At 35.4% G+C, this 25,392-nt stretch overlaps 1 protein-coding gene across 1 annotated transcript in view; it reads right to left on the bottom strand.

The window, feature by feature from the left end:
- Positions 1 to 13,236: 13,236 nt before the first annotated feature.
- LOC131592257 (protein O-mannosyl-transferase TMTC2-like) overlaps positions 13,237 to 25,392 on the bottom strand; it is a 231,500-nt gene continuing 219,344 nt past the window's right edge. The window contains exon 12 of the mRNA XM_058863654.1: positions 13,237 to 13,834. Coding sequence (XP_058719637.1) covers positions 13,655 to 13,834 — 180 coding nt within the window. The 3' untranslated portion in view covers positions 13,237 to 13,654. The remainder of the gene's footprint in view (positions 13,835 to 25,392) is intronic.

Here is a 25,392-nt window from a genome sequence, read left to right on the forward strand (position 1 = left end):
TTTAGTACTGTTTCTCATTGACAAAGGCAAATGCCTTTGAGCTTCAGTTGCTCTGAAGTGTTAAATATTGCTTTGTTTTGCTTCAAAGACATTTCTGACATGGGAAAACTACCACTTTATGACCCTTCTGTATGGTGCAGGAGTGATGGGACATTAAAATATTCTGATAGCCTCAAGAAAAGGTACTAAGGAATATAGCAGTATTAATAGTGAGTGCTTTTAAACCTTCTCTTATATCAAAGCTCCCAATGTGACATTGAAATCTATAGAACACACAGTGCTTGAGGAGAATGCCAGTATTTCTCAGCTTATCATACAAGGAATGTAAGTTTTAAAAATATCAAATAAACAACAATTACATTACGTGAAATTTTCCTTCGCAGCTGGAAATTGGGTCCAAAATGGCATATGCCCCACAACTGTGCATCGAGATTTCAAGCTCAGAAGAAAAACCTGCTAGCAAAACTGAACCTCTGTACCTTGGAAAACAGGCCTGTGAAGTGCAGAACTAATGAGGCCTGGTTTCCTTTGGCTTGTGCCTAATGGACAGATCCCCTAATGTCCAAAAAGGTGCAACTTCTTGTTTTCCAGCACTGAAGCTCTCACTCTCCAATCTGGATTTGCATTTAACATTCCCCTCCCAAAAGGACTGAGAGAGGGGAAGATGGGGGAAAGCAAAATAACAGAATGTTTTTTTTTCTGTATCCAGCTTCCCATTTTCTGGCTACTAACAGTAGAACTACAAGTATGTCACTCTTGATAGAATTTGGCCAAGAAAGATCACAAGGTGGTAAGAGCAGGATAGGCAGACATCATGTAAACCTCATCTCACTAAAAGAGAAGTCAAACTCCATCTATATCCTTGTCTTTCCAGCCAAATCTTTCCAAAGTCTTTTACTTGATGCTGGTCTTCCTTAACCACTGCTTAGAAAGCCATTCTTCATCATACTGATCACAGAATCATGATCCAAGAGCATGCAAGGAAACAGTCACTTCAAGAGGTAAATGTGTTTGCTTATGCAAAACTACTGATGAGACAAGAAAGCTAAACTGCATGCATGCCAGGTTTTTCTACCTGACTTTGGGCAAAACATTTTGTTAATTTCAGTTTATGGAGGGTTTTTCTGATTTCTTTCAGATGATTGTGCATCAGGTATTTTTACCTCCTCTCTCTTTCCCATGCTTTATATTCCTGTCAGCATTTGATAGTCTTTGTTTAGGTAAGTTAACTTGCTCTGGGGAAATGCAATTCCTTCGTCACTTTAAAAACAAGGCAGCAACAATGAAAGATGTCATCAAACTTTTAAATGTGAAAGCTCAAAAACACGTTAATCACAAAGAAATAATAAAATCTATTCTGTCAAAATAATGGTTTAGACTCTTCTACTGGAGGCTTCTGAAGTAGCAGTACAAGTAAATAATTTTATTAAATGTTTGAAATTAATTAAATATAATGAGATGGAACAGCATAATGATTAGTAATCTTGGTATTTTAAAGTAATAGAGCATAAACTCCTAAAAGAAACATATTTATAGAGCAATTTTAAATTGAGAATATTTTCAAAACATAACGTCTTAGAAATGGATTGCCTCTCAACCAACTGAATAATTCTGTCAAAGTCAAGAGCACTTGGGAAAAAAATCTATCAAGGGAGCAAGAACAGTTTAAAAATACACTAAACAGAAAGCATGACAAAATTTTTCAGTAATGTTAAAGGCTAAATCAAACATTAAAAAATGAACATCAGTATTTCATATGTACCAAAACCCAACTAGACAACATCAGACACCTGGAATTAGGAAAACTATAGACTATTTAATTCTTTAGAAAAAGTATTCAAAAACACTGAGATGTTGCACGCTTTGTTATGGGGACAGCTGTGAGTCAGCTCTCTTGATACTCAAAATTAACTGCTTGGTGTCCTCCAAACTGGAGACAGAAGTGAGGCTGTTAAACATGAGTGCTAGAGTTATCACTGAGATACAACCATGCAAGAATGAAAAAAAATCCATCCTCAGCTCAGAATTAACATTCATAAATTACACTTAAACTGAATTGATTATTTGTGCTTACTATCCTAAGCCAAAGAAGTTTAAAATTGAATTAAATTCCATATTACTCTTCAGAATTATGTGTTGTTGTGAGAAATCAGGCATCTTTAAACCACACAAGAGGAGTAGACCTGTGGGTGAAATCAGACTTGCTCTCACTACAAAACACTTTCCCTTAAGGTTAATTTGTTCAGACTCACCTTTGTTGTAGAGCTCCAGCTCCAGAATGTGTTATCTAGTACCAAAGATAATTAGTGAGCATTCCAGTTCTCTGAATGGCCAACTTCAGTCAGAACTATCTTGAGTCTAAATGTAAGAAAAACAGGAAACCTCTTTTGAAACCCAAAAGAGCTGCAAGATGTAATGACTAGTACTGTTAGTGTCTCTAATCCACTTTATAAAGGTAACTAAAAGTAGTAATTTCCCTTTTTGTCTCTTTGCAGGCACTATGAAACAAGGATTAGCAAGAACCGAATCATAGAGCTGGTAGCTATTCAAATAGTTTGGCATGTGTTTGTCATCATCAGTAGTGAATAAAAGATGCTGTTAAATTTGTGTGGGTTTTTTCTAAGGGCTTAGCTGGAGATAAATCCATGTCCTATTTAATAACACCCATTCTTTAGCATGTTTTCCTTTTTAAGCTTGCAGAAATAATTAATTATTGCTCTTCATAATTATTACCTGTTATGAGGAACAACTGACATGATAAATAACAAGAAAAACCTGGGATCTTTGGGCTGAGTTCTGTGCCTTAGCCTATAGTAGGACCCTATGATTTTTCTAGATATGGAAGTGTAATGTGTGGGCACTGCTATAGAATGCAATGAGTATGGGATTAATTTATCATGTGATAGACAGCTGGCTTTCAAAAAGCTTACACATCTAATCCTTATTACAGCACTGGACTGAAAAACAGATACCATAAAAAGGCCATTTTTGTTGTGCTTCAGTAATTCATTCTCACGTGACATCCTCTGTCCTTGATGATGTTCCTCCCACTGCTGATAGATTGCATTAGGACCCACTAGCTTTTCATTGACCAGTTTAAAATTATTTGTGTATTTCAGTCAGTGTTCTGCTATGCTCGTGGCTTTCCCAGACTACTGCTTGTCCTATTTGATCTCAATAGATTTCATTGAGTTCACCTAAAATGTAAGTGATCATATTACAACTTGGTTTTCCTAGTGCTCTTTTTAAGCAGAAAATGCTTTTAGTTTGGATGCTAAGCATTATGTTTTTTAAATGATTAGATATTACCCATTCTGGAGTGAGTACTGTGATACTGATTTCTTACATTAAGGAAGGGCCTATTAATAGATCCAATCATTCTGGCTTCTCAGATGGAATAATTGTCCTCATTCATGTGCTGTAACCATGAAGGACATCAACTGGTACAATTATAAAAGCAGCTTCGACAAAATGAACTAGTCAATTTGCTTTGTTAACACTCTCAAATACAATTCTAGGTCAGCCTAGGATCCAGCCATATCACTTTCAGTACCGTTACCTTGTACTTCACCAAAAAGTAGATTTCTGCTTTCAGCATGGATAAGTGTTGCCCTGAAACTTCAGGCCCTCTGATAATGTCTTCATAGTTTTAGTTATTTTCCCATGAAAGTTCTGCAAACATAGGTTGTTTATCACATTCCTTCTAAGAAATGCCCTTTGATGGACGTTTCTCATGATCAGTGTGCTTGGGAAGGTGGTAACTTAATTATCCAATCCCTGCTCATTGTCGAGAATCTCTAAATACTGGAGTCAGAGAATAAAGGTTACTTCTTTCCTGTTCTAACACTGAGAGGCATTCATGTGAATCATTTTGTGTCCTTTAGCAACAGATAATATTACATAAGTTACTGTAGGTCAGCTGACATACAGTAAACATCCATGAAAAAACATGTTTAGACACATCAAGTGTGAGGTGACTAGCCTTAAATTAAGCTTCTTGCATTGTTGTTTAATTAAATTAAATTGGTCCATGCTTGCAGTGACTGTCAACGGTCACTGAGCCCCAGCTGGAAAATATCCTGTAATAGCCACAACAGTTTAAAGGCAAATCTGAACATTGCAAGCAACTGTAAATTTTGTGCAGGTTTGCTGTTTTTGTGTTTGTTTAGGATAGGTTTACCCTCATCCTCATGAGATAGCACATTTAGAACTAGTTTCTTTGGTTTATACCAGCTAAAACCTGCTCTTTATTATACTGAGGTTGAAGAAATCCACATAATTTCAAGAGGCTTGGGATCTATTAGGGGTGATGGTTGTATTTGTGATTTCTTTCTTTTTGTGTGTTAAAAACACCAGTAAAAGGACTCATCTAAATTTCAGAAAATACAGTTTTTTGCTTCAATTAAATTTTGCTAGAGCAGAAGTAAGTTTCAGTCTGAGAATCTTCCTCCTCCCCTTGATTACTTGGCTTCATCCTATCAATCATGATTATGTTCCTGGTACAATAATTACAGTTTTTATCAATTTTCAAACATTGTTCAGTGGACTATGAAGTGCATTTGAAGCCCATCATAAGAGAAGTTATACTGAAAGCAACTAAAAACTAATGATTTTTGCAGAATGGGAGGAGAAGGAGTTATACATAGCAATGACAGATCATCTTCTTATCAGGCTTTACCATTAATTCAGTACAGTACTGAAATAATTACAAATGTGCACTTGACAAACTGAAACATAAATTAGTTCTGAGTTGATTACTCCAGTTGCCTTAACAACAGAAGTTCTCCCAGCATTTGGAGGGAGCATATCTTTGAATAAATTTTATTTTCTCAAACATATAAGAAAAAAAAATTACTTTTGCAAAGCATTCTTGTTACAATTTGATAATGTGACCTTGCACAATAAAACAATAACTCAATGATTGTGTCCAGCCTTTCTCTGCTCCAGCACTGATGCTTTAAAGCAGCTTCTGTCTTGATGCTCGTAAATAACACAGCGTCACATTGCCTGAGTGAGGCAGTAAGCTCCAGCAGAAAAATACAGTGTACCTGAGTGGCTCCTTGTGTAAAGACCACTTCATGTCTCAGCTCCTGAACAAAGTATGTGAAGGAGTAATTTTTACCATGCTAGGAGATCAGAAAAATAACCAGCAGAACCAGCACAAGAATGTTAGTAAGTCCTTATCACAGTTTTCTACAGTGAAATTTTAGCTACTTAAGTCAGTGACAAAACCATTATCATCTTCAACAGGAACAGAATTTCTTCCTTATAAGCCAAGTGAAAAACAGCAGCACCTTATCAGAAAAGCAGCAGAAACCGTACAGCAACAATTTCTGTTATTTGGGTGCAGGCTCTCAAGCAGAAGGACCCTTGAGAAGTTTCCTGTTTGAGTTAGTATGTTTATTTATTTTTTTTCCAGTTTTGTCACATATACTGCTATGTCTTGTTCTCTTAGGATTTTGTGAGTAATCAAAACTTCTCTCTTCAAGAGATTTATTGCCCTCTTCCAGTTTTCAAAGTACCACCAAAACACAAATGTCTGGCAGGGGAAATTACTGCCAGAAAAGTGCCAACATATTAAAACATTTATTTAAAAGACATAACTACCTGGATCTTTTCAAGCATTTCAGTATTTTAGACACAGGATATATTTTATCTAATATAGAAGGATTGGAGCAAACCGTTGCCACTGAACTTTGCAGTGAGTGACACTCCACTAAAAAAAAAAAACAAAAACAACAAACTACCCTTCAGTTCTTCTAATTGGGTACATCCAACCTTGTGAATCAAGTTGGCTCCAAGGACTTAGGTATGTGCACAGAGTTATCATCCCCCTTGTTCCAGGTCTGCTCCAAATGTTCATAATGTAATCATCAATGTTTAACTTAGCAGATGGTTAGAACCTGTACAATTCCTCTTACGAGGTACACAGTATGGTTATATAATTTTCAGTGTTGAATTAAAAGTAGAAATCCAACACCAAGTGATGCTCCTTATTCAGAATAAGTTAATCTATCATTTCTACAGCTTTCTGAGTCTCTCTGATCTGAAATGTGAGGTAATTTTTATGTTTTAGGTATTACTGTCTTTTCTTGTCATTTAAGAGGTAAAACCAGAGGCGCATATTAAAAAACTATTAACCCTGCAATGAAGTAATTTTTAGAAGTTAGATTTGTGCACCCTCTTATTCTTACTTATAGTCCCTTGAATGAAGCAGAAAAACTAATTACTTTTATTTATACAGTCCCATTAGAGCACTTTGCGGCCAGCAAAGTTTTTGAGCCCTCTAGCAAATGAGGACAGTAGGTTCAGCGAGGTGTCTGAGTTATTGCATAGCTTTTTTTAAAAAAAAATTAATCCTTTTGTATTTCTACACTTTGATTATAAACGCTTTCAGGATGATTTGGTCCAGTTTTGCAATAGTTTTGCATTTTGTATAGTTCAAGCTTAATGAGGTTGCTGGGATTCTATCTCTACAAAGAAAAATATTTATCTATATGATCACCTCTAATTGACACACATATATCACTACTTAGAGTCCACAAAAATCCAAAACAGTACCCATCTCATTTCATGAGATTTCATTTCATGGCTTTTTTTTTTCTGCCTGCTATGTCTGAAAGGAAGTTTTCATATCAATCACAAGAAACATTACAGTAAATAACTGATTCAGAATAAACTGGATAAATATCTGCAGAACTGGCAGGAAGATTATCAGGCTGTGGGATGTGCACGTGTTCACATGCAAAGCACATCTTTAGTACAATGAAGTGCAAAACCCATCAACTGGGTGTCAAGTTATTCTTAGAATGCTGAAGACAACTGTAAGTACCAAATGAAACCAAACTGAAACAAAACAGATTTTATCTCTTTTTGGCTTTGGCAAAAAGGCATAAAACTGATGTAAAGCTCAACCAAAGGTCTTCTCTGCCTTTCGCTTCAGGGAAAGTTGTTCCTCTTCTGGCCCCTAAATAATTCACAAAACTAACAGAGGAGATGGGGAAAACTATTTTCTAAGCAAGTATATGTAGACTCTTCCAATTAATGAGAATTATCAGGAGACATATTCCATTTTTAAAAATCAAGAAACACAGATTTGCAGTTATATAGCTAAAATATTAATTGCCACTAAAACTTCAGAGAGAAATGGCATTTTGGAGGGAAGAATAGTAATTAAAATAATAGATTTTAATGATTGAGCCATTACACTCTATCCATGAATTTTAAAGTATAAGTGGCATTTACTGAGCTCTGTTGCTATTAATAGTATGTTTAATTTTTTCAAAGAAATCATTGTTCAAGTCTTTCTTTAAGGAAAAGGACAAAAAAGGCTATGAAATGGTGGTTAAAAAAAAAAAAGTCCTATTCTATCATCTTACATCTTCATGTTGTCACATCAAAACATTCTCTACCACAATAGGAAAAGTAATGCTATATTCCAGAAACTGTGGGTGTGCAGAAATGATTGGCAATGATTTGCTTTGCATATCACTATAAACCAGAAAAGGGAATTGATTTAATATAAGGAACAATACACTGAATTATACACTCTGTAGAGAAACTTATGGTTGCAGTTGCAACAAACATGACCAAATAATAAAGAAATCAATTCTATGAAAAGCTAATTTCTCACTGTATTAAAGAAAAATACCGGGCATGCAGGAGCATCTGTTTTCAAGAAAATTAGAGACAAAATAAAATATCTCTCCAGAAGAGAAAAAAATATGCTTTGCTGACAAGAATAAAAAAAAACCTAGAGAAGAGCCAACAAAGACTCTCAAACAACCTCTGCTTTCCAGGATTACCTGCTGCAGCAAAACACTGTATATTGGGCTGAAAAATCTATTCACCTGGGTTAAATAATTACTGAAAGCAAAACTGAGCTCAAGTTTAACCATCAAATCCCCATTTCTACCTAGCTCTAAACAGAAACTCTAGCTTAAACTATTGAAACTCTGCAAGAGAGAAAAAACCAAAAATATCCATGTAGAAATAGAATGTCATCAGCTAAAGGAGCAGTGATGCAAGGAAAGACAGGCTCTTCAGTTCTATCAAATGAAGAAAACCCCACATCTTCTCACAACATGGCTTCCACGCCCCTTTCTTCAAAAGGAAATCTCAATTTTTTTAAAAACATAAATCTGTGGTTAAATGCACACAAATGGATAGAAATTTGTATATATAAACAATTTAATCTCCAGCCTTACACATAAATATTTGTAAGCTCAATAACTTTAGTAAGTAAAACCAGGCTTTGTCACTGAAACTATATTCAAAACAATTTGAGTGTACAGCAAGAGTGAATGATTCAATCTATTTCAGCTTAAACCCTTCTAGAAGGTGCACTGTGCTGTTTCTGCCCTTCTGAAATGCTTCCTCATGAGTAACCTTTAAAGCTATCCAGCTCTGGAACTGTGGTAGCACTAAAGAGACAGTGCACAACAACAGGGGAAATAAGATAAAGAATTTATCTTTAAAGGAAGGGAGAAACATTGACTTGAAAAGTGAATAAAAATACAACTTTAAAGGTTTTCCAATCAAGTGGCATAACTTGAGTCACACATTCAGTCTTTCGTGGGTGTCATGGTTTAATCCCTGCCAACAACGAAGTACCTCAGAGCCACTCACTCACTCTTTCCTGGTGGGATGGAGGAGAGAATTGGAAAGGTAAAAGTAAGAAAGATCATAGGCTGATTTACGAAAAAAATAATAATTAAAACTTCAATAAATTTAATACATTATTAACAAGAAAGAAAAGTAACAGTAATAATAATAACAGAATATTACAAAAACATGAGAAAAATAAAGCCCAAGAAAAACAAGTGATACAAGTGAAAAACAACTGCTCACCAGTAAACCACCAAACAACTGATACCCCCTGCCAAACTCCACCCCAGTTTTATTGCTGAGAATGAAACCATATGGTCTGGAATATCCCCCATGGTCAGCTGTCCCAGCTGTGTCCCCTCCCAGCTCCTTGTGCACCCCCAGCCCCCTCGCTGGTGGGGTGGTGTGAGGGGCAAAAAAGGCCTTGACTCTGTGTGAGCACTGCTCAGCAACAACTAAAACATCCCTGTGACATCAACAGTTTTCAGCTCAGATCTGAAACACAGCACCACTCTAGCTACTGTGAAGAAAATTAACTCTATCCCAGCCAAAACCAAACCAGCACAATGGGGAATATATTTTTATGTCCTGAACTTTATAATACTATGTTCCAAGGACAGCTTTTCCTGTTGGCAATGTTTGGTTTCAATTTATTATTATAACAGAACTTAGAACTTTTTACAAGTCTGTATAGCTTTGGGGTTTTGTTTTCTTGCATTTTTTAAAAAAAAATTACTGATGAATTCACTTTTCCATAGTTTATTCTAGAATAACTTGATCTCAGGGTTCCTTCTTTGCTCTTGGAATAAAGTCTGACCCTCTAAATTTCCCCCAAAATGTCTGCCTCTGCTCTCAAACTCCCTCATAATATCCCTTCACAACATCAGATGTTTTCTATTCCTATAACCACATTCTTTCAACATCACACTACTGAATCTCAGAGAGATTAAATGTTAAGCATCTGTGTTAAACAAGGCAGGGACTCTTCAAATTGCAGGATCAGTCTACCCAAGGGAGCCTATCTGATCATAATTCAGCTGCTGATGCCTGTTATCAGATATGAGCTGGAAGCAGTGTCTCCTCCCATGCTACCTGCATTCACCTCTGTCAGGCAGAACTGCCATGGGAATGCCTACAACAGAGTGCCAAGTCAGATCCAAATGAGCTGGTATACTTACACAGAATCATTTAGTGCCTTACCTTTTTCTTAGTTGAAATCCCAGAAGTGACACAGCCATCCATAACAGCTACTGAGAGCAAGTTCAGATGGGTCTGTGAAAGCAGGACTAAAAAAATCACCAGAGAGCGGTTGTGTGCCTTCATCAGAAATGGAGATGTAGCAAGTATCTCTCGCCTGAAAGCGTGATCCTTGGAAGAACAGAAACGTTGGAAGCATAGCACAAGACACACAGAACAGGATCTCACTCAGAAGGGTTCAGGGCTAAGGTGCCAGAGCAGCAGCTCAAGCCCATGCTTAGGCTCTATTTCCAAGAGAAACAAGTGACACAATTCAGATGATTCTTTGCATTCTCTACATTCATCATCTGCCATTTATTTATCACCTGCTCAGGCAAGGAATGTCGGAAGGTGAGGCGTGACCTTCAATAGAAATAAGGTGAATTTGCAAGTCACTGACCGAAAGACCGCACTGCTCGTGCCCATGCATGTTTTTCAATCATAGAGCAAACCTATCAATGCTCAGGACTAGAATGCAACAGAACTAGGAAGATATTAGAATATTAGAATATTAGTTCTGCACTGAGTTAAGGAGGTTCTGTCCATAGAAGATTTAGAGAAAGCCAAAAGGCAAAAGAACTGTGTTGTTTCATAACATCTCTGCACAGGAAGGCAGAAGATTTGAAACTCATCATATGACATCCCAGCATGAGGAAAATGTGACCTCATACATGCAAAAGACCTCATCCCTAAGTGCAATTTTCTCTTTAGCTTTTGTAACCAATAATACTTTAGCAAAGTTTTTACTGACATCATGATTGTATAGTAATATAAAAATATTTTCTAAATATATTAATCAGCTTTTATTCCTATAGTTTAGATAAAATAATCAAATATGATAATTATCACATAATTTTGGCTAGATTTAATGAGTATAAATATTTAAAAATGCTTTCAGGGAACCTTTTTGAAAATATCCTCTGAAGTGTAATTGCAATAGAGCATAGAAGAAAGTAAATGTGACAGGTTGTATTTTACTTATGCTATACAGTTCTCCCATACATAAAATAATCAAGATTACTCCTTAAATTAGAACAATTAAAAAACCCACAGTACTGTTACAGTAACACAAAGAAACACACAGGGTATTAGTTATCAATGCTTTATTATTGAACAAAATTGAAATTCTTTTATCTGGCACATAAACAATTATTTCTACAAAAAGGAAAGCCTACAAATCTGATAATTTATACAAATAACAGTTTTTCAAAAAATAAAATTTTAATTTAGTAAACTTGTCTTGTGCTCTTTTTTTTTGTTTAGCACTGTCTGCAATAATCCACCACAAATCCCTGAGCAGAGAGACATATTTTAAACATGTTTTAAATTTATCCCAAAAGAAGAAAGTCATCAAGACCTGTATTAAAAAAATGTATTCAGGGACATTCTTGGTAAATTTACGGTAGTCCTTTTTTCTTTTTCTTTTCCTTTTTTTCGTTTTTTTTTAAAGAAACAAACAAAACCAGTTACCAATGCAAGCATGACACCGTATCACAGGAGTGCTCCCCTCTTCCCCTTTTTGTGCAATGAATAAAAATTACCAAACAAGAATAAGTACAAGCTGAAGGAGATAAATAACCTGGTGAATGGTTAAGACAAAGAAGCCATCGAAGTCTGATGGCTGTTGAGCAAATAAAGCTGCAGGATACCACAGTTCTATACCAAGCTCAGTTACAGTTACTATCTATTTCTATATCTTTTCCCAGAAAGTCAGTAAAGCAAGAGAATAAGTTCAAGCTACCATTGTATTCTAACACTGGTTTCAATGATCAAGTAGAAATTCAAGTTTTGATCCTTCAGTTTTGCTTTTCCAGCAAGAACATAATTTGAGAAAAACTTGACACACTCCACAAAACCAAACAATCTTTCCCCTCTAGCCCTGCTGGTGGGCCAGCTGTAAACTTAGCAACTCACGGTATTTTAGTGAGCAAGAGGAAAGACAAGGAAACACATGTAACTACAGTTTTTCTACTATATTGACTTTGAAACAGCTATTCCCCAATCTATTTCAATCCAGATTTCAAATCCAAGTATCCAAGTGTAAGGGTAGAATGACCAGGAAGGCAGAGTATAACTCAAGTGTTCCCTTTCCCATTTGGTACGTACACTAACCACAAAACAAATGCAAGTAAAACCAAATAAAAGAAATAGCAACACTTAGAGACTGTTGTGTTAATGGCAGGTAACATTGCTGCAGTCAAGTAATAAATAAATAAATACAGCAAAGTGTTCTTCTCTACATTTTTGTTGGAATGGTGCTCAACAGTTAAAAAGGAATACATAAACTAAAAACCCCAAACCCCTTCTCAGTAATAAAGAGTTTTTAAAAGAAGATCCTGAAGAAGCTTCAGTTCAAGGTGCTCTACCACTTTAACATTTTATCTATCATTATGAAAGGAATACTGAAGCAGATACCAAAGGGCCATTAAATGAAATAGTACATTTTCTTACAAGCAATAATACTTATTCCAAAGAAAAAAAGCAGTTAAAAAATGTCCTGGAAAATAATTACTAAAGCTTCATACACTTCGATTTAAAATAAATTATTTTTACATTTAAAATCTGAAGACTAAAACAGTAATGAGGCTAAATCATTCTGAAACAAAAATAAATTGAACCTCACCAAAAGCGTATTTAGATATTTGACAGCTCTGCTGCTAGCATGTGTCAGAATACCAACAGAATGCTAATATTTGGTTAGAATCTGAATAAGTTTGTTTAAAACACCAACAATATGGAAAGTAACTGGCAACCACCATTACTGATCCTTTTAATCTACACTATTTTAAGCATGATCGAATCAAATTCCTTCTAGCCTCATCAATGCATAACATTCCCTTTTCTCTGAGTTGCTCATGAAGTCTCATTTTAGCCTACCCAAGCACTAACATTTTCAAATATAATTTTAATTATTAATTGCAAATATATCATATGCAGAATTCAATTTAAAGTTGGACTTATCTGATAGCAAACTAAAGAGATTCAAAGACATTATTCTATAATACCAATTATTTTTTTCTAAGATGACAGTCTGACCACACTGATTTGGTATCAGGGTAAATACTCCTCTTCCTTGTATTGGTAAATCCCACCTCTGGTCTTTTTTTTACCAGCCTACATACTACTTCTGATGTAGAATAAATACAGACAGCTCCTTGATCATTCTGCTACCTCACAGAAATTTCACTGTGTATCTCAAGAAAACTGTACTGTAAGTTAACAAGCTGAAGTAATGGGCATTTTCTCAACCTGCAGTGCTGTCATCTAATCACGTGACAGGTTTGAAAAAAAGTGGGCCATATAAGCTGTGAAACTGTCTAGCAAGTGGTTCAAAAGTGAGATACAGCAGCATTAAGACAAACTGCAAACACATTGGATTTAGTATACATTTTAATGAATTACAGTATTAGCAAAATACTTTAACCTACTATTACCACTTTAACTCCCATATGGCTTTACTGTGTTTAGTGTTTACTGTGTGATTTTCCCTTCGTATTTCTATGACATTATACATTTCAAGTACCCACCCAAAAGTAAGCAATATGGGATTTGCAATTATTTATCAAATATACCGAAACAAGTTCTCTCACGTGCCATTGTTCCAACTATTTTTGTAGCGTTACAAGTTCTTCATGAATCCCTCAAAGTCTCCCTTTTTCTATTTCTCTAGCAGAATATCTTCTCCTAGCAGCAATTAGGACCTCTGATCCCTGCAGTCAAGTCCAGCAAGTTCTCTGACCTGACAACTGTGTGGAAGTTCTAGTTCTTGGGTTCAATCACTTTAAGGAAAAGAAGTTCAGAGTTTTCATCATCATGTCTTGGATGTTTTCAAACCTTGTTTCTCCATGATATTCCATAATTTGCGAAGATTGGACTGGGTGATGACATCATCAGGTTTAAGTTGAAGAGCAAGGAGGTAGTTTTCTTCAGCCTCTTTCAGTTTGCCATTCAGATGGAGAATGGCTCCAAGATTCATTAGGGCAGCTGGATACTGGTATCAATAATAAAAAAGGAAGGAGGAATATTACAAATATTTTTAATTTTTCTTTTTAGACAATCTTCTTCCACTTAAATTACTCCCTTATGTTTGCTGATTTTTCATGGAAGCAATTTAGTAATTTAAGCAAATACAGATAACAAGAAAAAGTTTCTGAACAGCTGTGCTGTTGAACAGCTGAACAGGTTGTGCTTTAAACAGGTCAAGCTCTAGTGCCTACAGACATAAGACTTTTTTTTTTAATGAGAAAACACAGAGCTCAAAAAGCTTTAAATGTGGTAATGTTGGCATAACACAGGTTCCAAGAGAAAATTAAAGTAATGCAAGAGTGAATTAGCAACAAGAATTTAATTTTAATCAAACCCATTGCCAATAAACAGTTTATAATCATTGGGAATAGTTAACACATTGGAACTTATCCCTATTTTCTCTTTGTCTTAATTGTAACTGGTAGAAAATACAAACTGGTCTCAGATTCTCAGTGTGTTCAGGGGTTCTAGAATATCCATTTAGATTTGGGCTGTGGCAATTATTTCTTAATGAATGATTGAATAGAACCAACAATGGTGGAAAAATGTTAAAATTTTGTAACAAATTAATTTGAAAGCTTATGTTACTAAATTATTTTTTTTCATGTTTAGCTAAGACAAAATGCTTAAATAGTTTCTATTTTTTATCTCTAGCTTACTCCATTAAGAAATAATAGGTTTCTTCATGATAATAATGTGCCTGGTCACTGGAGTTAACAAATATTCCAAGGGCAGAAAAACACATTTATGAAGCTGAAGAGTCTAACCTACCTTTTGGCAAGCACTACAGGTATTCACATCCTAGTGAGAGCACAGTAAAGGCATTTGTCAAACCAGTACTTTGCATTTTAAAGAACAAAGGGAAAAAAACCACACAAAGTTCACTGTGGTTCTCATCCTCAGGTCAATCTAAGTTTCAATGAGGAAATTCATTTATTAGGAAATTAATACTAATTATAAATTCATATATATATATTTATATGTTTATGTATATATACGTATATGTATGTATGTAAAATAATAATTAGGAAAATAATAAGGAAAACACATTTTCGAAGTCACATAGTGTTGCCTCAGAGGATAAGTGTTTCAAGACACCACTTATCAGTGTTCTGCACAAAATAATATTCAAAATGTGAAGCCACATGGCAAATCAAGTTCAGACTACTGAGAGGGTGTGTTGGGATGCTTTAGGAGACCTCCACTGACAATAACTTCAGGAAAACTGAAGTTTTTTAGACATTGGAACAGGCTGTCCAGAGAAGCTGTGGAAGTGTTCAAGGCCAGGTTTGATGGGGTTCCAAGCAGCCTGGTCTAGGTGTCCATGCTCATGGCAGGAAGGTTGGAACTGATGGTTTTCAAGGTCCCTTCCAACCCAAACCATTTGATGATTGTATGGAAATACATTAGGTAGAAGGCAAATAAAATATGTACTACAGTTGGTCTCCCAGACTGATGTGGTAATAGGAAATCATTACGGCGAAGACTACTTACCTTTGTTCCAAACCTCTCCACTACAAAGTTAAACTCATTACTCTTATGCTTTCAAATCAAGCTTCAACAAAATCCCTACAATTCTTATGTCCAAAACCTAAATTTTGTGATGGAAATGTTGTTCAGATAATTCCAATGTTTTATATCCTCATACTATATATTCATTCTTTTTCAGCTTTCTTCTTGCTTCTTTTAACCTATTAATATATGCATCACAAAAACTCATAAATAACTGTGATGTATCAAATTTTCAGAACAAATGGCTTACAGAGTTTCAAAATTAAGCAAAACAAAATTAGTTCAGCCCTCCTTACTGTAAACACCACAATGCTAATGAAGAGGAATCTGAAGATGTAATTTTTAGATTTACTTCTTCTTGCCTTACCCTGACAGATTTTTTCCACCTTCCATAAGTCAGTTACTTCATTCTACTGTGAATCAAACAAACAAAAAACACCAGCTGGGTTTCATACAGTTTTATCAGTTAAATGCTCTTCAAAAGAAGGGAAAGAAGGCCCATGAAATGTAATCTAAGCTATGAATTACTCATACTGGCAGCCATATTTTCACAGCTCCACCTTTGAAGAGCCAGTCTTGCATATTGTTTTGTAATGCAGTAATATACTCCTTAATTACAGATGCTCTGGGTGCCAACTGATGTTATTAAAGGGAAGAACGCTTGGTAATCAGCTCCCATGTACATTGATGACTGTTTAAATATCCTCATATCTAATTTATTTTTAGACTTCAGATTGTTTGAGAGAATTTTCGCGAATCATGAATAGGAATGTCCATTTCCTCTAGTCATGCTATTTCTTTGTTTAATCAGAGTTCATGAATGAAAGCTTTCTTAAAGTTATTGACACAGAGCTGTCCTCTCACTTGAATTATAAGTGTGCATGTTTGCACTGAGACAAAGCTTACAATGAATAAGGACTAAAAAATCTTAAACCTAGAAAAACTCATATAAATAAGGCACATGTTTAAATGTGCTCAGGGCTAATTCTACAGCATTCACAAAACTTACTGTGCAGGAAATAACTTAGTTGTCTCATATGGCTTCCAGAATTCCTCTCCATTTCCTCCATACCCTCCTGAAAATATGATGTGTGTATGGGACTAATCAAGAACATCACATATGTAAGACTATATGCCTAGCTAAGAAACTCTTCTACCATCATGTCTTTAATTTGATATACCATTTCATGAGGGCGAGCAACAAAAACAAATAAAATGAACAAACTTCATGCCTTTCAACTGAAATTTTCCAGCTTCTATACATCATTTCTGATTTCCTGGAGGCCTAACAAATTCCAAGTCATTAATGTTTTACACAAAGGTATCCACGGAAAACGTGAACAGATAAATCATTTCAGGTAGTACTAAAGTTCATTCCAACTCCATTACATTTCAAATAAGGAAGTGCATGGGATTTTTGAAAGACTGCTCCCTAACTTTCTAGGCTATCAGTCACCCCAGTATCTATGGTTTATTGTAACGGTCACAAGGATTTTGCACGTCTGCAAGATTCTGTATCAATGCTCTCTGGCATCAATAAAGGATGGTCAGAGGATAAGAGAGCAAGAGACATTTGCTGTAGTTTTACTTCACATGGTTTGTCTTTTATTAAAGACAGCTGATAAAACTTTTCAGTACGTTAACAAAGGCAGTCAGCAGCTACCACTGCAATAACATGGGGCTTGTAGCACTGTATAACAAATGACACCACCTACTACTTCAGAGACTTGAAAGGAGAAACAGGCCTGCCTTCATTTCCTTCTGGAGACAGATGCTTTACATCAAAAATAGCTGACTGGCATTTCTATTGAGGTTATAAATGCTGTCTTTTACAGTCTATTTGGAATTATTCCCATTATTAGCATTTTATCGTGGTGTGCTTGTTTCCTTAGTGGTTTTTTGGGGGCGGTGGGGGAAGGTGCTCAGGGGGAGGAGGGGAAAGGAATAACAGAGTAGTTAATGAATAAGGAAATAACACAAGGCAAGCATTTAGTTGTCTGAGGTGGTTTTGGTTTATATTAATGACAATTTTTTTAAAAATTTTCCCTTGAGTACCAAAATAAAAGGAGAGCATTGGGCCATGCAAAAAACCCTATCAGAAAGTCCTCTCTAAAATTAGAGAACTATAGAATCCTCAAATAATTCAAAATAATTCTGAGTAGTATTTCAGGATTACACTATCGTAATCATGTACAGTATTGGACCCACAAACGGAATTAATGACATAGAAGATGAACTGCCTCCTTGCTTGTCATCTCTGCCTCTGCCATAGCAGAAGTACAGTCACAAAGACAAAAAAACAATTTTACTCCTACATGGTCAAAGAAGTTATGGAGAGAGAAACAAATGCACAAACATTTAATCTAGCACAAATATACCTTTTGCATGGCAGAGAAGTATGAACAAAGAACAGTCCAAACACAAGCAAGGAAATCCAAAATTGTTTTCCTCAAAGCTCTGCTTACAGATGACCTTCTCTGCTCAACACCACAGAGATCAGGGCAGTAAATTCTGAGATGAAAGTGCATTTTGTTAAATCTCTAAGGAAATTACAGCAATTTTTACTCCAGTAGAATCACAAGTGCAAGATACTCCTCAATTACCCATTTTAAAAGATGTTGCCAAAATCCATCTTACTCTTAAGGAATTACTGTCGTGTCTGATACTTTAGATGCTTCAGAACAACCCCAGGACTGTTGAATGAATTCTGTAGTAAGTGTGGCCAACTTACCAGAAACATAGAGGCTGTGTTTTGTTTTTAAAAAGTGCAATTAAGGACACTTATTCTTTTAAGGATTTCTTTTGAGTTAAAGAAGGACACAATCACAAATGAATATTTCATGCTAGCACTTCTAGTTCAAAAGGGGTGAAGAATTCAGAAATTTCTCTTTGATAACTGAAGACAGATAGGTGGTACAAGGACTGAGCAGTCAAACAGCAGAGTATTAGTTGTAGAATGGCTCACCAGGCATGAGAGAAAATCATGGTGGACTGCTGCATCTGATCAGTGGCCACTAAGTAATATGCTGTCATGCCCTTTTTTATCCTCCTACAGTGATGGCAAGAATTTTCTCTTGAACTTTTATTACTGGTGGAAGGAAAAGCAGGGGAGGAACATGCTGAAAGATGATTGCTGCCAACTGCATCTTCCTCTCCGATGTAATACAGTGACAACGCTGTAAATTCATCAGTGGCACATGGAACCAGACTTTTTTATCGGAGTGTTCTCAGATAAACCAAGCAGCAGTTATGGAGAGAGACTCATGTTTCTACCTGGTTCTCTACGCTATAAGGCTTCTAAAGAACTGCAGTTTGCATGTGCTGTGTCTGCTATTTTGTTCCAAACGGTACATGAACCACAACTAAGACACTAATCTTCAGCTGGCTAAGACAACGAAAGTCAATTGTCTAGGCACTGATAATTTGGTGCAAAAAGCATTCTGGATCAAGATGACAGGATGTCTTGCTTAGTATGGATCAGACAGAATAAAAAAGCTACAATTCAAAGTTGAAAGGGATTTCCTGTGTCACCAAACCAGACAGCAAAACATTCAGCTCTTCTGGAAAACAAATAAGCAAAAATATCAGCACTTTTCAAGCTCTTAAAATGGAAAAATGTTCTGCAACTTTTCCTCTACAATAGTTAAGTACATCACTTAAATTTCAATCTGCTTATGTACAATTTTAGTAAGTATGCTTTTGTGTCAACAACAGCTTTCAGTTTAAACAGTTAAGAAGGGAAATGGAGAGGAAAACATTTACCCTGCCAGTATTAATTTGAACATAGAGCACAGTTTCCACTGTTGTATTAGTCAGAAATGGACCTAAACACTTCTGCTGCAAAGGAAACGTGTCCCTATCTAATTACCTTAAGAATGAATAACATAAATAGCTATATAAATCTAAAGAGCAACAGGACAAGGCTCTGGAGGGGAGTGGATCCTTGTATTCAGTCATCCTCTTTAAGAGTAGTAGGTTCTTAACACTGGAAAGAGAATAACCTTACCTATTTACTAATATGTCACTAAACAGAAAGAGACCTCATTCACTGTTCACCAAACTAACAAATAATTGATTTCCAGGGAAGATGAACACCCTGCAGAAAAAAAAAGAACCTCCAAAGAAATAATAAGTAAATAAATAAATAAAAATATTTTAAAAAGTAAATAGCAATTAAATATTTTCTATTGAACACTATTTATATATAGTCTCAGGTTATGATATTATCCTAATAAGGCAGAAAACCAGAATGAATTAACACCTGGTCATCTTAACAGCTGATGATATTACAAAAACACTAGGTCACAAATAATTTTTTTTAGTTTTTTTATTATTTTACATTTGGATACTCTCATCTGGACACCTAAAGCAGATGACACTTTAATCCACCTGGTGACAGACGGATATATATGGAAATTGTATGGATCTAACCTTGTGTATTTTGAAATACTGGAAACTCTCTTACCTCAAATTGCAAACTACATGATATGTACATTTAAAGCCAGAAATTAAAAAGTGAAGGAAGTGTTTCTCACCGTTTTTTTTTTTCTATTTAAGAGTAGTGGATGTGGTCACAGATTGTGTCTTCATCCACAAGTATACCATGAAATTATTCAGTTTGCTTCTGGACTGAGACATCAGCATCATTAAGGAAACCCACAGCTGTGAGTCAGGGAAGAGTTCTAGACTTGGCATAGGAAGGAAGCATCAAGCAGTCTACTTTGTTTTTCAAATTACCACATCAACAGGGGACACCTTACTCTCAATGTTCTCCAGCGAATGGATATTTTTATTTTTCCTCAGCACCTCGCTAGTCTCAACCCTCCAAGAGTGCTCAGCCAAGCAAACCAAACCGCCATATATGGATACATGTTACATCTTACTGCTGAAAAGCTATCTACCATTGACCTTTATGTAAGTTCAGGGTAAGCCAGCTTACAGATCAGCAAGTTAACAAAAGCATGTGTTACAACTGTTATAGGCTGTGGATCCTAACAACAGCTGAAAACATCCCACAAAAATGTACTTACACTTGTAATTTCTGTGTATCTAGACATTTTTTCCCAATGGCCATGCATTGATTGCTTTGGTTTATGCTTAAGAAGCCTCCTTATAATCACTGTTTATACGGAAACTGTGATGGACATTTTTAGATAACACACTTGGATTACCACAATAAAAGCTAAAGAAGAACATACGTTATGGGCATTTCATATTATGGTTGTACAAAAAAACTAAAACAATAATAATAAAAACAGTAACATTTTCCAGACCTCAAAGTGTTTCTAATTAAACTTCTTTGCTTTCCATCAGTATAAGATAGGATAATCTTATTCAGTTTTCCTTGCACTTTAGGATTCCACTTAAAACAAAAAAAAAATCAAATTACTTAATTTTTGTTTATAGAAAGCCGACTATGCTCTAATATCTGCAATTTGATGATTTTAATATATAGTTACAATTATGTTACAAAACACTTAACTTATTTACCTTATGAAACACAAATAGGCTGCATACTAAGTAGGAAGTCTGTACTTCAAGCAAATTAAAAATTTGGTGAACAGAAATGTCATCTCTACTGTTGTAATGACAAATAGAAATTGCTCAGAATCTTTCACTAACAGAATTTTGTCCTATTAAGACAAAGTAAGTTTATTAAAATGAAAATCAATTTGTGAGTAAATGCACTTTTGCCTGCATTTTCTTTCTAAACCTTGGAAAACAGAAAAGCAAAGGGCTTTGTGTTGTTAACTAAAGACAAAGCCCACTTTTAATTTAAAAGAAATGTAAAATGTTAAAAAAATGTATCGATAATGTACTTCACCCCAGCAGCTCACAAACAGGGCTGATTAATAGCTGTCTACATTAACACAATCAAAACTGGCTAATCTTCAGAGAAAACTCAAATGTACAGATCATCAGAATTTTTAATCACAATTATACTCAGACTATTAGCATTTAAACATGTTAATTTTTCCAATCAAATAAAATGTCTTTAGAAAATAAAAACACCTGCTGAGAATGAATGTATTATCCATTTATTTTTGCTCAGATACTCATCAAATACATTGGTACACAGAGAAGGTTGTAAGCTTTTCCTAGATGCCTGTAACAGGCATATAGCATTAGAGTTTCTATTTTTCTGGAGAAGAGACAACAACTGCAGACTCAGAAAGTCATGTTGATTTCTAGCCTTGAAAACTTAACTAAGTTCTAGTTATGGGAATCTCAATATAATGAGATTTCCAATATTTCGACTCAGATGTTCAGTTGAACGTTAAATTTCCAAAAAGCCTTTGCACCTTTGGCTGACAACTGAGTTAAATGCTTGAGATTAATATTGGTATAACTGCATGTTTTCCCAAACTATTTAGGTATTTTTAGTTATGAGGCATTGCTTTCAGCCACATTGTGTAAACAATTATGTAATTTGACATAGCTGGTCTGAGCACAAGGAACAATAATACTGTTAATTTTTAAAGGCTTCCATCATGCACAATCTTTTTACCAAGAGAGCCCGCAGACAAAGTGTGGTCTTACAGCATTATCAAAAAGAAGACTCTGAGGTCTAGGAGATTCTGAGGCATCAGAATTTCTTCTTCCCTTTTGTCCTTTTTCATCTGGCTCCTATCACTTCCATACTAATGCAATAAAGTTATGCCCAAACTTGTCTTGAGTTTGATATTTACGCACAGAATTATGAGAGCAGCTGAGAAGAGACGCATGTACTAGAGGTCCTTTGCAAAATGCTGAATTACTGTATTCTGTATAATTCATAAAAATTCATGCCTTACTTTTTGGCAGCCACTAACCTGCACGTGTTCCCTGTACAGTATTTAGCAATTAAATGCACAGTACATATTAAAATTATTAACTTCCACAGTAAGTCCACTGATTTAATTTTTATTCTTAGAGCCTAAATATTTCAGGGCTGCAGTTTCTAAAATTTGGTCTTTTGATTGCTAACAGTAAGACCACTGGGCACTAATTGCTCACTAGGCTTTTACAATGTGACTTCTAAAAAAATAAAATTACTTGCAGCTAGTGTAGCCTTATTTATCACATCTGAATAGTGACATGTGTTTACAGTAATTAATATCAATAATAGCAAGACACATTCAGTGGTAGATCTACACATTCTACTCTGAAAGACTGCACTTGATGCAGCATATGCTGACAAATGCTATTTATCAAATAGAAGTTTTTTGTATTTGTCAAACTAAGGTTTTAAGAAATGTACACACAAAACAATAATTTGGATAATATTTTCCTTTTTTAAAAGTGTTAAATTAATTACTTCTAAAAGCACAAGAGGACAATTAGTATTTGCAGGACTAGCACCAAGAAATCAAAGTTCAATTCCTGCCTCTGAAATTGAGTGCTAGAAATTATTCCGTGAAACCAGATGCTTCCTCCAAACTGGTCCAGAAAAAGTCCTCTATGGCTGGAGCAAAGTACAATCCAGGGTCAGTAGACTTAATAAGCAATTTTGTAGTTGATGACTCAACTGAGGTTATTTTGCCTCAATTTTTACTACACCTATCACTCATTCTATATGAACACCACAGGATACCACAGAAATTAACTTTGGGTTCTACCAGTGAACTGTCTGTTCAAGCCCATTTTTCCACCCAAACCAAAAAGTGTGTCTCCTGTGCAATTTCAATAATCTCTGTTCAGAGAGCATTTTCTTCCTCTATTGTGGGTAAAACAATCAATTTTTGAACGAATCAGCAAAAAAACTCTATCAATGCAGCTATCTGAATAGAATTTTTCAAACAATTAATGAACGATCATGGATCTTTCAAAAAGGACAGAAAATGTCTAATCTAATAATTTCAAGTGTATTTAAATGCAGTCAGAATGTGTAAAAATGAAGTAGAACTACTGAGTTGCAATAAAACTCCACCAAATAACTCCACCATGAACATAGTAATCATTCACCCCCATAGACTCTAAGAGACACACAGCAAATCTTATGGAATTTAATCTAGGGCTTTTATTGTGAATTTTATTTACTGTTGCTGTTTTATTGGAAGAAGTTTATATTTTCTTTCATGCTGCAATTGTCTGCAATGATCTTGAGGCAGCCAGATGTTGAGGCAACTGGCACTATTACAAACCATAATGTCAGATTAAAGTTATTTACTGTTAAGGAAGACAATCCTTATTGGAACACCTGAAGAATTAGTAAAACTTCCTCAGCTTAGTAATAAAGCTGTTCATTGTATGGGAGACATTTCAATAGGGTAGGTACACTGGAATGCACATTTGCTCTCCAGTAAAACTAACTGTGGTAAACAGAATCACATGAATGCAAAACGAAGAGGTAACACAGTGGGGTTCAGACAGTCTCAAAAAGGGACTGTTCCTTGGGGGAAACAAGCAAGTCTCCATCCCCTCCCCACTGCAGCTTCTCATTTGCAGGCATCTGATCTCTGGACTAACTTTCCAAGGCAAGAATATGTTCAAACTGATACTGAAGTTACTCTGAAAAACAAATTCAAAGCAAATTACTTCATACAGATGCCTGACACCCATCCCCTTCCTAGCGGTCTGCAAATGTACAGCTCTTCTCAGGCAGATCTCAGACCAAAACTAGCTTCACTGCAGGGCATTTCTCCTCTACACACAAAATTACATTCAACCCAAAGGTGTGGGAGGGTGGGGAAGACCAGCTGCAACAAAACCATCTTGTGAGAAAGAAACTTTCTCCAGAACTTGTGGGGGAAAAAAAATCTAGTAGACTATGTCAATACACAACTAAAAATCACTCCTAGATTGAGAAATACATCAGAACTACAGATTAGGAAAAAAAATTAAACAGTTATCTTTAAACAGTTATCTATTGCAAAACATCCTATTGAGAATGTACAGTTGCTGGGTTCATTTAATGGGCATTAAACCCACATTCTTATGAGTTCTAATTGTGTGATAAAACCATTGCATTCTTTCTAAAATCAGCACTAGAACACTCTATCAGGAAAAGCCTTGCTGGATTATCTTTTAATTGAGTTCAAACAGATGGTTTAATTTCTGAAATGCTAATCTACTGGTGTGAGTTCTCCATTTCATGGCACTTTATTTCTGATTGACACCAAGGGCAAATTTACCAGGCAAATGCAATCTTTCTCTCTCCAGGAACTGATGTAGGCGGCACAGTATCCCCTGCCATATTACTGTCAGACTGTTAAGCACAATCAAGTGCATAAATCTATCCATGATACACTATCTTCAATTCCACAGTTTTAGCAGAGACTGCATCTTTACAAACTACTACCTCTCATCCTCTCAAAGCATAATGATTCGTTTTATTTAACTCAGTAGTACAAATCTAGACTATTTAGTTTCCTATTAATTAGTTTCAAAAACTTCGTTTTCAAATCATTCAGTAAATGAGCATCACAGCTGAGTACAAACACAACCATTGTGCAGTATTTTTCATTCTTGAAGAGTAAGCACAGGAAAAAAAAATCTGTCTACTAAGATGAATGAAAAACACTAAAATGCTAGATGAAACAAATCTGCACTCCAAGGGACAGGCCTAGATGACTTCACACCTTTTTGTTCAAGCAATTTTGATGATGGATTGATCATATCTATACATGAGCTAAAGACTTCAGATTGGCATAATGAAAATACATATTTAAAAAACTGTGAGATTTCCATTCAAATTAACTGAGATGCAGTCCTACAAAATTTCTGAATCAAAGTCTTGACAATGAAATAGCTCCAGTATTATTTGCTATGGGAATACCTTCACTTTGGAGAATTTACGAGCTATCCAAGGTGAATTACATCACCTAATGGTACTGGAAGAACATGGGTAGGTGCCTGAGAGAAAACAGAATCTATAAATTAATACTTCTCTGATTAACTTCTTGAGAAACATACTAAACCAACAATAAACATGTATGATTTTTGTGAAAACATGGTCTTTTTCTTTATTGAAGTTTTAGTCAAATGACATTTTGAACCTGTGGGCAACCAATCCTACAACAGAAATGGTTG

The sequence above is a fragment of the Poecile atricapillus genome, chromosome W (genome assembly GCF_030490865.1).
Source record: "Poecile atricapillus isolate bPoeAtr1 chromosome W, bPoeAtr1.hap1, whole genome shotgun sequence".
NCBI lineage: Eukaryota > Metazoa > Chordata > Aves > Passeriformes > Paridae > Poecile > Poecile atricapillus.